We start from the raw sequence: 13,338 nt of genomic DNA, 5'->3' as shown, positions 1-13,338 counted from the left end.
TATTTCATAATAATCAGACTCTTATAATTATCAGATGAAAAACTCCAAATTATGGGATTATATCTCATTATAGTAAAATAGTATCTCAATTGCGTATTGTAATGAAAAGGTGTTGTTCTGCTCATGTATTTTAGTCCAACAAAACATAATAAGATTAACAAAAATATATAAGCCAAGCCCATAATCATATCTAAAATTTGATAAGGTTATATGAGTAAAAGTATGATTTAATGTGCCTGATAATAAAAATAAAAAGTTGAAGTATCGATGCTACAGGAACTAATGAGTATGCGAAAAGTGTTTCATCAGTGAGAAATTAATTGACGCACCGTGTCACACGTTGGGGGGTCAAATGTTGTGAGAATGTTTGCATAGCTTCGTGTAAGATGTCCAGTTTTTCCAGATCTGCTCAGGTAATTCGCCATAAATATAATCATTGTAGTCTTCGTATGATTTAAACTGAATATTTCAACGTCATGTTCGTACGACGTAAGGAGGAATAGCTGAACGTCGCTAGCCAGAGTGCTAGCAAAGAAGCTAGCAAACAAGCTCTGCCCTCAGCTGATATCACGGCTTTCGCTGCTACACACATTTTGAATGTTAAGATCAGTGCAATAATGGTGACTAGTCTGTTCTGTGTTTTCACATAATTCCGCATAATTCACATAATTTAATACATATCGGGTGTATTATGGAGCCATTTGTTGAGATATTCTAGAAAATGTTATTCGTAACTGAGTTAAGTGTGTTTTAAAAGATGTTCACTATTTAAGGCGTTTTAATAGACTTACTAAATCAAAGACAGGCGAAACATTTTTCAATAGCATAAATATCTTGCATCAAAACCATATAACAGTGCACTGTCATCTTTACGCTCTACATGGAAACACTGAAACAAGCAAATAGATGCATAGAAAAAAATAGATTTTAAACCGTTTTGAAAGTAATTTAAGAAACAACAAGGATTCATACAAAACAAAAATTAAGAGGGCAAAAACCAAAATAGGTAAACTGAATCAAGTTGTAAAAAAATAATATAGCCAAATTTAACGGTGCATAAAACTGTAAAGAACATTTATTCAGGTATGATTTTAATTTTTTATTATTTAAAAGTGTACTAATAGTAATTACACTAAATCATGTCTAATTAAATTTTACACACACAAAAAAAGTCAGTTTATCTTTGGAAATTGGAGCATTGTGAACCAGTGCATTGCAGAAGCACGGACTGTAATGGTAAAATTAAGGTCTCACTTCATTTTCAGACAAATAAGATGAACCAAAACCTCCGGAAGATAACTGAAAGAATCTCAAATTCAACCCCCAATTTAGCAGGTAGCCCATGTAGGCTTTAAAAACACCATCTCATGTCTTTTTCTTATATTACTTATTGCAGAAATGAAATCAACCAACTTTATCCTTTTTTGTCATCTATTTTTTTTGTCTTAAATAGTCTTAATTGCTTCTGTCAGAGTACTCCAAGGCATTTGTGGCTATTAAGTGGCTCCCCATCATTAGAGTGTGAATGTGTGCATTAATGACTGAATTTAGTGTAAGCGCTTTGGAGTCCTCTGGACAAGATGAAGCACTGTAAAGTGCAGGCCATTTACCATCATAAGAGTGATTTCTACAGCTTTGTCCCATTATTCTGTCCTTACTTTTCCTCTTGCTCCTCCACAGCAATGGGCTACGTTTGCCCGATCCTGGTTCCTCATTGACGCCAGGATGCAGCCTCCCGGCAAGATCGCAACCATGTGCTCAGTCAGGCTACAGGGGAAGCACAAGCCCATCTACCATGCTCTCAGTGAGTTCTGTCTGCATCAAGGGATTCTCATGTATACCACAGCTTTAGATGTAAAGCTTATATAACCCTCACAAACTACTGTTTTCTCTTTGAAATACCAACAATCCACCCTTACATGTACTGCAGTACGCAATAGCCACAAGATGGCAGCAATGGACTAATTTTAAAAATATATCTTTGCTTTTTTGTTTTTTATTACTATAAAAATGTTCTGTTTGGGCAAAATTAAAAGTTTGATTAATCTTTGTTGGCTTTTGTTTCTTAAAATATATCTAACAATATTTTGAACAGATGCTTTTTAAAAAATCTATATTGTAATCTGGAGAGATGGCTAACACTGTCAGCTTAGTAAAAAAGGTTCAAATGTATTTTAACAATGAGGAGAGGCATTAATAATGGTGATATATTTTATAGTAAAGTCTCTGCAATTTTGTCAGTTTAAATATTCTGCTGGTTTTAAAAAAAGTTCAAAACGTGTCACAGTGATTGAAAATAATTTTAGCAGGATATTTTTAGTGCAGCCTGAATCAGCAAATGAAATGGCTTCGACTGGCGGCTTGATTTCCATTTGCCGGTGTTGTCTTCGCTCTGGTCACAGAGTATGTTTAGATGAAGGCACTGCTCATAGGAACTGCAAATACATAATGAGATTTGTATGATTAATGACAATGAGCATTTTAAAGCATAAACATGGGGTAAAACTGCACAGCTTGTGTGCTAACAGCTTCATTGTTTCTCTTCTTCTAAGTATCCACATCTGACAGAAGTGCCTGGAAACAAGTCATCAGTTTTAGTACAAGCTTATGAACAAAATACCCGAGTGGAATATGACAAAAATCAGTGACTTTCTTTAGTTTTATTCAGTCATTGTTTGGTATGTAGGCCAAAATGGGAATCTGCCACAAAGTGTCTTTATTTCATTAAACTGGAACTCATTAAACAGCCAGCAGCAGGAACAAAGAGACCAACATAAAACTCTCATCTGTTCGTAGGTGACTGTGGTGATCACGTAGTGGTACTGAACACCAAACACATTGCTTTCTCCGGGAACAAATGGGAGCAGAAAGTCTACTCATCACACACAGGGTAAGGAATCTTTTTACTGATTATTCCCATCTGCCTGTGCTTTTGTTTCCTGTTTGTCTTTTATCCCGTAATCCTCATTTCAGACGTTTTACATTGCCATTTTGTTATGTTCTTACTAGCACTTGGTTCCTGCAAACAAACTGGCATGCATGTGATGAAGACATCAGTTTTGTTTTTATATTCAGTGTTTCCATGAGAGAGAAATTATCATAGAAAACCTTCAAACATCTCATTTACTTGGAGTTGTTTCAGATACTGCACTAACAACAATGTTTACAGTTTCTGCGTAATTTAATTGCATTTTGGCAGTGCGAAAAAGTACACAGTTAATGTCTCAGTTAAGAACTTGACTACTCCTTACCTGCTTAAAATGATTAAAAATACACTAGACACCTCCTGTAAAAAAATATTTCTGCTCTTATTAATGTAAGCAGCACTGCTCAGACTGAATTGCTAGTTGGATGCGTCTTGTTTTATTTTTTCACTCTCTAATGCTCCGTTGTCCCTGTTAGACCCCGGTTCATGTTTATTTAAGCAGATTGAATGTTTTGAATCAGTCAGTTTGAGAAACGACTCCCATTACCTTTTCAGCTTCACAATTTTCTGCACAGCAAAAGACTAGTAGGGGATAATCAATGAATCAACTTGTAGGATGCTGTTTGCCCTTATGTGTGACCTTTATCTTTCCCAAGATGGGAAACAAGTTCTGAAAGAACCATAAAAACTGAAAGCAGATGTAGGGTGCCTTTTAAAAAGTATTTACACCCCTGTTTCAAATCCTGTTATAGCCACAAACTGCAACATAAAGTGAGAGTTGAAACTGTTTCTAGAGCTTTATGTGTAAAAAAAAAAAGAAGAAGAAAAAAGTATATTTCATGAAGTTCATTGAAGTTTTTGGTTGTAATGAGACAAAATGTGTTGAATACTTTCTCGAGCTACATGCTCAAGCTTTCAGAACTGCATGTATTAAAACTGACATGGCTTTGTCGCCTTCTTAAAGGTTTCCTGGTGGATTCAAACAAGTCACAGCTGCTCAGCTTCACCTAAAGGACCCAAAAGCTGTAAGCTGCGCCGCCAACTCTCTGCTTCCTACCGTTTCTGCAATGCAGACTGAATTTTAAGCGACCAGAAATGTCAGCACAGGATACCTTGCACCACCTTCTTTTTCGTATTCTGCATTTCAGATTTAAGCCTCGCACACAGAGATTAGCACAATGTCAACACGTGACAGATCCCGAGTCGAGGTGGCATTTCCTGATCTGACACTTATCCCTTTTTTCAGATGCACTGCTCGTGCATATTAATGAGCGGTACAGGGAAGTGGGATTAGATGGCAGTGGATTTATGATGGTGGTCTTTGATATTTTTTTGAATTCCTCTGTCAGTTTTAGGCTAATAGTGAAGTTTCAGATTCTTTTGCATATTCATGATTTCAGGATTATGCTGTGTGTTGTGTGAAACGAAATGTCAGGCTACTTGTGATGTTACACTGGCAATTTTATACCTGTGTATTAAGCACATCAGATGGACCTTCTTCCTCTCTTTTATTAAACACATGAACCATAACGTGAAATGATCTATTCCTGAAACTAATTCCTTAATAGGGCTTTTAATTTCTCACGTTCTGTTTTAAAAAGTCATTTAATCTCAAGGTTTGTGCAAAAAAAAAAAAGTGCATGTTCGAAATCTCACTGTTGCTACTGACATATTTAGAGACTGTTCAGTTTCTTTTGTTTGTATAATGAAAGATTTGCTTTCTAAGAGGCAGAATTGACGTGGAAATTTAAGGCCACAACAGCAAAGATATAAATAACACACACATGTGTGTGTGTGTTATTTAATTGTGTTTCTGTCCACTACAGCTGAGCAACACAGGAAATCAAAAGTGCTCGCCCACTTTCTGATTTCCTGTTTGTCACACATCAGTGGTTCAGAGCATCAAAATCAAACCAATTTAAATATTAATCAAAGATAACATACGTTAACATAGAATTCACTTTTTAAATGAAGGTGTTTATTAAGGAAGCAAGAAAAAAGAAACCTACAGCTATCGTCACAATTTCCATATGTGCAACTTCCTAACAACCTGCTCCAGTACAATATTTGGTGGGGTTAGCTTTAATATTTTCAGTACAAAGCATTTACTATGTTTGACCAGCTGATTGTTCTTTGAGTTTTATTTTCACACCTGATGTAGCGAATGAGTTGTCATGACAACAGTAACGAAAGGAATGATGAAAATGATGAATGAATGATGAATGAGTTAATCACTGTTGATTGCAATGTTCAACAATATCTCTATTACATCTTTGGCTAAAGACAAATAATTTCCCGTGTTTTTAAAGAATTTCACGTATCACGCTCATTAAGATTGCAGACTCTACTTGGACAAAACTCAATGTATTAGCAGCAGTAAGACTAATTATTTTTCTGTTTTTAAATAAAAGTAATTTGTGAATTTTGTACTTTTTAATTTCTTTATAAATCTAGTAAAATTCTGTTATTTGACAACAATCTGACACTTTCCGATGCTCCTTCGCGAGTCATTTATCTAAATGTTGCTCCTTGTCCTCATCTGATGCTAAACAATAACAGGCCTTTATAAGAGTCATTTAAGACTTGGCTGAAACAGCAGCGTCCGCTGAGATTCGCTGTTTGCTTCTCCACGTGCAGCTAGTGTAAGCAAATAAGAATCCTATAAAAATGGCTGCGGTCCAGTGGGAGGCATTGGGATCAGGTGAACGACCTGTTCCGGTCTCCGGTCTGTCGTCAACGGTCTCCGAGGAGGCATTGAGTTGACTGCCGGCTCTGCTGCTGATGCAGGTTTCAGACGGGAGGCCTGCTGGTGATTTAGTTGAAGTGAAGTTTGCAGCGAAGCGGGAGACGGGGAAATGGACGGCAGAACAGTTTGTCAGCACAGCGTCTGCCCAATGTCTCTCTCCAGAATCTCAGTCCAGGAGACCGTGTCCAATCCTCACATTGTAAAATATGGTTACATTTAAGAGGCAGATGTAAGAAAAACGCAGGCATGTGTAGAGTTGCCTTTTTGTTATTATTATTATTATGATTATTACTGAATTGCTTGTATGTCATCGTGTGCATTTCTTCCTTGTTTCCTGCAGATAGTGAGGTTAGCAGTTTATGGCATGCTGCCTCGAAATTTGCACCGGCGCACCATGATGCAACGATTGCACATCTTTCCCGAGGATGTAAGTCCCTTCACCTCACGTCTGAGTTGTAATAATGGGTTTTCGGACTGCAAGAGCTTGTTCACAGATTTCAAAACTTTTGCAAGAAGTTTTTTTTTTGCATGGAAACTACAGACACAGAACATTTATTAAAATACAACACTAACTAAAGAAACTCTTCTATTAATGCTGCTGTTTTACGTTTGTTGCAGCCAACGTTTAATTTAAAGCATAATTGTTGCCTCTAGTTTTGATTTCAGTCACTGCTTGTGATACATATTTTACAAACAGTTTTCTTCCTTCCATAAACGCGTTACTCCTTTGTCTCAGGTATCCACTTAAACTCGAGATGAACCAAATGGATCACCTGCCCCAAGTCTTTCTACAACTCTTATAGCTTTGTTTTTGCTCTAAGATGCTCAGCAAAGAAAAAAAGTGTGTAATTCTCTTTGCAGCCTGATCAGAATCAGAAGTGAGCAGAAAATTAGCTGTGCTCTGCTGAGCTAAGCTGGGATGGAGCTAAAGAGACTAATTACATCCCTCTGGGGGTTTTGTCGAACAGCAAGCGAGTTTCCAGCTTTAACACATCCACATGCTTCAGTGTCTGGAATCTGGTTCAAAGTTTGGATAAGACTGGAAGAAGAAAATAGGTTTATGGAAAAATATTTGTATTTCCAAACTTATTCTCTACTGTTTCGCAGTTTCTCTTTATCCATTCATCGTTTTATTTTTTCCACACTAAGTGGCTTTCATATATATGTATATATATATGCATATACATATATATTTGTCAAATACACTGCAAAAAAATAAAATATTACCAAGTAAGTTTTTTCTTGGAATAAGACTAAACTAAGTTTCAAGTACCTTTTATGTAAGTAATAGTAGCTTGTTTCAGTATTTGCTTAATATTGTTGAAAAAAGTTTTAGTTCCACTGACATACGTAATATAAAATATTGTGTTATAAGTGAATCTCAGTGAAACTACTACTTTTCCATCAGTATTAAGGAATTATTGACTTCAAAGAATCTCCTATATCTCGCTGAAAAGTTCACTGTAACTTAGTTTTGTCTCATTTCAAGTATCCTAAGATATTTGCACAAAACTAGGCAAAAAAAAATACGTGGAAAGATTTTGTTTTTTGCAGTGTAATGTTTGTATGTATCGGAAAGGCAAAGGCACATGTGACAGCAAGTAATTAAATTAGAAAACTTGGGTGTGTAAGAATGCAGCGGAACGATGTGCATCTGATAATGTTTCTGCTCATAATGTGATATTTGGGAAGAAATGTGAGAAGTTAGCAGCCAAAGTTAGTTGGTCACCGTCTGCAGTGGAATCTGACATTCAGCAGAGTGTTTTTTTCTTCTTCAGTACTTCTTGGAAGTTTGAAGTGTTTGATCACTGCTTTTGTATTTTAGTCTGAACTCTTGCCTGCTCCCTTAAATGAACCTGTAGGCATACCCATCTGTAGTGAATAACAATAAGATGGTTAGCTCTAGAGACTAATGGACCCTGATGTCTTGTGCAGAATATCTGATGTGCTTCTGTGGTCGATTTTTATTTTCACTCCTGTCTCGACGTTTTCTTCTCTCCGAGTTTCGTGGCCTAAAACTTTGTCCCTCTCCTGCGTAGGAGTTGCCAGATGACATTCGAGCCAATCTGACAGAGGAGCTTCCTCAGCCCAGAGAAATTCCCAGGAAGCTCAGCGAGTACACCCAGGAGGAGATCGACGCCTTCCCCAGGCTGTGGATCCCGTATGTAGCCGCCAGCAGGCATTTATTTGTGCTTAAAACTGAGTTTCCTCCAACAATCACAGCTTTGTCTATGTTGCTTCCTCAAAATAATGTGAGCATTGGTGATGAAAGGCACTTCAATTATGCACAACTTCATTTTGGTGTGACACATTAAATCCCAATAAGATACACTGCAGTTATGACAAAATGTGATCCTATTTCAGATCTCTTCAGAACATTGTAATTTTTCCCTTAATAAATTGTCATAATTAGTTAATTATTGTTTAAAAACAATACTATTTTGTGTTTAAAAGCATTTAAAAGAAAAGCAAAAATCATAATGAGGCGATATGACATTGAATAAGTTGAAGTCTTGTTGTGTCTGTAATAGTTTTCTGAGTTGAATAGCTAATTTTCTCTTTGTGACTAGAGAGCAGATATAAGTTTATCCTTCTTTCTGCTCCTTGTCATTCATGATTTTTTTTAGTTGCTACATTAACTATTCATATTTGAGTGAATTAACTAAAAATAAAGCAGTGATTAAAATATAGCAAAATTTCAGTCTCGTGGTGGATGGCACAAGTTACAAAAATTGTAAATGTTTTTTATATAAATGCTGTAAAAACGAAACTGCCAATTGCTAAAAAGAGTAACGCGCAACAATTTGATACAAAATGGGTACGAATACTTCTTGAAGGCCCTGAAAATCTTTATGCACAAGGGTACAAATGGGAGACTGAGACTTTCTCAGTGTTTCTACTCTGAACTGCCCACCAATGAAGAGTCCAGGTGTTCCCTCACACACACACACACACACACACACACACACACACACACACACACACACACACACACACACACACACACACACACACACACACACACACACACACACACACACACACACAGCTGTGTGTTGTTTTTTTCCTCCTAAGCAACGGATGCCTAAACAGATTCATGTCAGGAAGCATGCCAGCCACTGTCTTGTAGCCGCATTGACTTGGACTCTGCTCCCTTCCAGCAGAATAACTTAAAGATGCTGTTTTTGGATTTTAACCACAAACATATGTGAGTTGAAGAGTGAATGATTGTCAGCCAGCTGAGCTGTCACATGTGACAGGATATGCACAGCAAACAGTGACGGACGCTTGGCCAGGCGGCCAGTTGATTCATAATAAGAAGTGTGTTGTGCTCTGTTGTGCAGAAATAAGCTTTTGGTTCTTATGTAAGTTGGTGTAAGTGCCCTTTATGGTTTTCTAAGCTGATTTATTATGAATGGAAACGAATGCACAACAGCAGCACGCTGAAAAAAAGGGAGTTTTCCCTTCAGCCTGGAAGCAGAAATGATCAAATGTCACAAACACACACGGGAAAGTTGGCTCTTCTCCTCTCTGTCCCAACTGGATGGGTTTACTGTGTGTGTGTGTGGGAGAGAGAGAGAGAACATCTGTTGCTCAACATAATCATATTCATGGCTTTTCTGGCTCAAGTATTTTCAGGTTGGAGATTAGACTGACACTGTGACCTGCAGTTTGCTGGCATCGTAATATCCCGCTGAACTCCCCCCTCCCTCCTTCCCATCCGCAGCACCTTCATTCTAACGAGTTAGCGGTCGCGCTCCGTTCAACATGTAGCCTTTACATTCATTAATCTGATAATCCATTAGTTTGTCCATCGTCCAGGTCGGGGTCAATGCACGGTTGCCAGGCATCCACATATTAAATTAAAAGTCTGGATTCTCCATAGTGTTTCACACACAGGAGAGTCTCCTAACTTTTTCTGTTGTGGATCTGGAATAAGTGCATTGAGCTTCGAATAAACACTGAAGTTGCCCTATATACCAGACATTCACAAAACCTTTGTTTTGTGAATGTCATGACATTAGTGAAAGAAAATCGTAATAATGTTGCTCTTTATTGCCTGCCTCTCCAAGCCCCAGCATAATGTGATATTCTTTCTTCCCTGGATTTATTTGTGTTTTTCAGACGACTGTCTCTGATTTTCCGGTAAAGTGGAGACAAATTGTGCTATCTTCAGGGGGCTCACCGCAGGTTCAAATCAATTATTCAGATATCAACAGCGACATAAAGTACTGCGCTGCTTCCCTGTGGCATTCCTGTTTTCATTTGGACCGTACAGCTTGCTAACCACACAGGTCTTGTTTTATAGTCCTGGTAAAAACACTTCTCATGTGGAGCAAGAGTCAAAACTGCTGTTCTCTTTTCTTCTGTACCAAATGCATAATTTAAGAACAAACAAAGTTTAATTTACAGCTAATTAAAAATCAATGCAAAACTGCAATTTAGGTTTGTTATAAGAAATGCGTTTTTATTATTAAAGAATATGAATACATAGATGTATTCACACCCCTTGTGCTGCAGAGATTCAAATACGCTTTAGTTTTCAATGACGGATGCTAAAATCTATTTCCTTACACCTCATTTTGTGTTCCTCTAACAAACTGAAGTTTGTAGTTGTAAAATGGCAAAAGGAAAGCAATTTATTTCAAAAGTTTTTCAAAGGCATAAATTTATGTTAATGTTTTTCTTTAAAGCCAAGTCAAACACAACAAGCTGCGTTTGACTCTAAACTTCGAGCTGAAACGTCTAAATTAAGCAAACATTCCATGTTTCCATCCAGTTTGCATCATAATACATACATGTATACAATGCGGATTTCCTTGCTTGTCAGAGTGCGTGTTCCAAGTGAAAGGCCCTCTCTCATTGGTTATTGGTCGAGTGTCGTCATCCACGCCAGCCGATGTGCAGCCGTCAAGGACAAACCAATCCTGGTTTATTTAAAAGACGCCTCAGCCTAGTAAATATTCACGCTCCGCCTGACTCATTCTACTCATCAGATACATGTGTGCGCGCGTCAGGGGCTGTAGGCTTTGGGTCACCGAGGGCGATTCAATCATTACCCCGAATTAAACACATAGTTAATATTCTTTCTGAAAACTCCTGGAGCAAAAGTGTGAGATGATTGGAGGAACCACGCCCTCTGTGAAACAAATGCACACATTCCACACAAGTAAGCAGCCAGACCCAGGACAAACGTACTGCTGTATGTGATAGCAGAACTATTACATTTTTCTCACTTTGTAACGAAACCCATACAGCATCCTGCGATTAGATCTGTCAGCTGAAATTAAAGGGAGAAAACACGAGAACGTGATGCTGGCTCTGAACTCATTTTGAAAGGCTGGAAGGAAAAAAAACAAAACCGATAAGATCTGCCCAGTTTTTTCATCTGTCACTTTCTGTCTGTGTATTTCCTCGAAGTCGCTCCCAATACTAATATGTTCTCTTGCTGTTTTTTCTTTTTTTTTTCTCCCTCTCTCTGCAGACCTGAAGATTACAAGATGAAATGAAATCAAAGCTCCCCAGAGCAACTGGATATTTTTAATATTAAACACAGAAAGCAGCAGGCTTTAAACATTTTGTTGTTTTCATAAAAATCTGACTTCACTCCATTCTGTAAATTTACATAAGAGCTTTCTTCCTTTTCCAAAAACTGCCGACAAAGTTTGCCCGGACTCCCAAGCACTAAGCCGCAAACCTCAGTGCCAGCAGTAACAACCCCGGACCCCTCCGCTCTGTTTTTCTATGGCTTCGCACAAAAGCTCTCCGTGAGCGGCATCAGCCGCGACGGAACCACAGCAGAGCCGAATTATCCCGGAACAGCTTGAGAGTTCAGCTTTCGGCTCCGATCAGAGAAAATCCCATTCTGCTGGTTGCCCCTACGAGTGTGTCGCCATGAAGCAGTCGGACCTGGCCTTGAAACGTGACATCTGTTAGAGCTGGTTGTTTTTGCTTTTCACACTGAAAAATAATTGTTACAGTGCTGAGATCAGCAGTCGAGACCTGTTTAAGTGAACTGTAAACCAGGCTAATAAACTGTCTAATGAACCATCTCTTATGAAAAAGTTTTTTTTATATAAATGCTGTAAAATCTTTTTATTGAACATGCCTCCAGGGACATTTTTTTTCCTGAGACTTATGGTTGTGGTGCAGAGAAATAGAGAGTAAAAGAGGGTTGTAGTAGTCAGACGTGAAGTGTCCCTCTTAAGCTTTTTCACATAACAGCCACAACCTTCAGTGCACACGTGTCAAACTCAAGGATCAAATGGCATAACTTTTTTCTTTTTTGTCACATGAATAGAACCTTCAAGATAATCGTGTGCTCAAATATTTTATCAAATCGAAGCAGGTTTTTTTCAGTATATTGCCAAATTACATCTGTGAAAAGATGTTCAATATTATTTAATCTTAAGTATTTATTGAATACTTTTTTTTTTTTTAAAGTTAACATTTTAACAGTTTGTTAGTGGGTTGTTTTATCAATACACACCAGTTGTCTGCCTTTTAGGACATTCATGATCTCAATGTGAACCAAAATGAAAATGAGTTTGACACTTCCGTAAAACTTCTGCTCCTTGCTCCAGAAAGAGTGGGCTTGAATTGGCCTTAAAAAAATAGAAGATGCAACAAAAGACACAACAGCTTCGTTTTTTATATGAAAACTTTGTTCATTTTGAGATAAGAGAATGAAGTATCGCAGGACAAAATGCAACAGCCTTCAATTTTTAAATAAAACCTGGTTCTGCAAACTCAGTTCAGAAACTAAAGTAGAAGCGCAAAGTAGAAAACAACAATACTGCACGCAGAGGTAAGTTTGACAGACAAATAGAGAATTGGTGCAGGGGTATCATGTTGCATTAGAAAAAGCAGTCTGTACAAATGATGACACTTTTGTTTTCTCAGTGGTTTGAAAAAAGGAAATCCTCAGGCTACAGAAACCTGATGTCCAGTCTCGCGCTCAGACGGGACACATGCAGCTTCGCAGAGCTGCAAGGTGTGAAACGACAGGTTCAAGGTTTGCATTATCACTGGACGAAGCGGACACAGATCAGGCACTTTTCGGACATCCCTTTTACACATATATCATACAGATATCACAGAGATATTTACATTGTTTTTTTTTTGTTTTGTTTTTTTAAGCCTAGGAGGAAACCCACTGCAGGGTGTTAGGTTCTCACCGCAGTTTCAGATGAGTGCACATGTCCAGGATGTGTGTGTGTGTGTGTGTGGTGTAGTGTCTTTTTGGGGCTCAAGCACTTAAGGTGAGTCCGCTCTTCCTCTTCAATTCTCCTCCGTGACCACGCTTTGTGAAAACCTCCTGACTACGCCCGGTGACCTTAGCTCCACATCCTCAGAGTTTCCTGGGTGGTACCCATGGTGCCCGTAGTTAAACTGGGAGTGGTAACCACGATAGTAGACATCTTGCTCTTCCTCGCCTCCTCCTTGGTGGTGGTTGTACGCCACTGCAGCAGGGTTGTACGGCTGTCCGTGGGGAGGATTGTAGGGCTGGAAGCGGCGGCTGCCGCCGTGGGGCAGGGGTGAGACTGGAGTGGTTATGGAGGGGATATTTAAGGTCACGACTGAAGTGAGGCTAAAGGAAACTAAAGCTAGATGCCACAACTAATGAAAATCAAGATGTAGTGTTGCCAAAGCAAGATAAAGTACT

General features: G+C 38.4%; 1 protein-coding gene across 1 annotated transcript; it reads left to right on the top strand.

Moving 5' to 3' along the window:
- The first annotated feature begins 305 nt into the window (after positions 1-305).
- On the top strand, positions 306-11,725 carry mrpl13 (mitochondrial ribosomal protein L13). The gene is made up of 7 exons (XM_023329622.1): positions 306-413; positions 1,681-1,804; positions 2,797-2,890; positions 3,891-3,951; positions 6,013-6,099; positions 7,712-7,833; positions 11,158-11,725. Exons 1-7 carry the CDS (start codon positions 387-389, stop codon positions 11,180-11,182), a joined length of 540 nt encoding a protein of 179 aa, XP_023185390.1. The 5' UTR covers positions 306-386; the 3' UTR covers positions 11,183-11,725.
- Positions 11,726-13,338: the final 1,613 nt, after the last annotated feature.

This window comes from Xiphophorus maculatus, chromosome 3 (assembly GCF_002775205.1).
Source record: "Xiphophorus maculatus strain JP 163 A chromosome 3, X_maculatus-5.0-male, whole genome shotgun sequence".
NCBI classification, from domain to species: Eukaryota; Metazoa; Chordata; class Actinopteri; order Cyprinodontiformes; family Poeciliidae; genus Xiphophorus; species Xiphophorus maculatus.
This window is presented reverse-complemented; position numbering and strand designations above follow the sequence as displayed.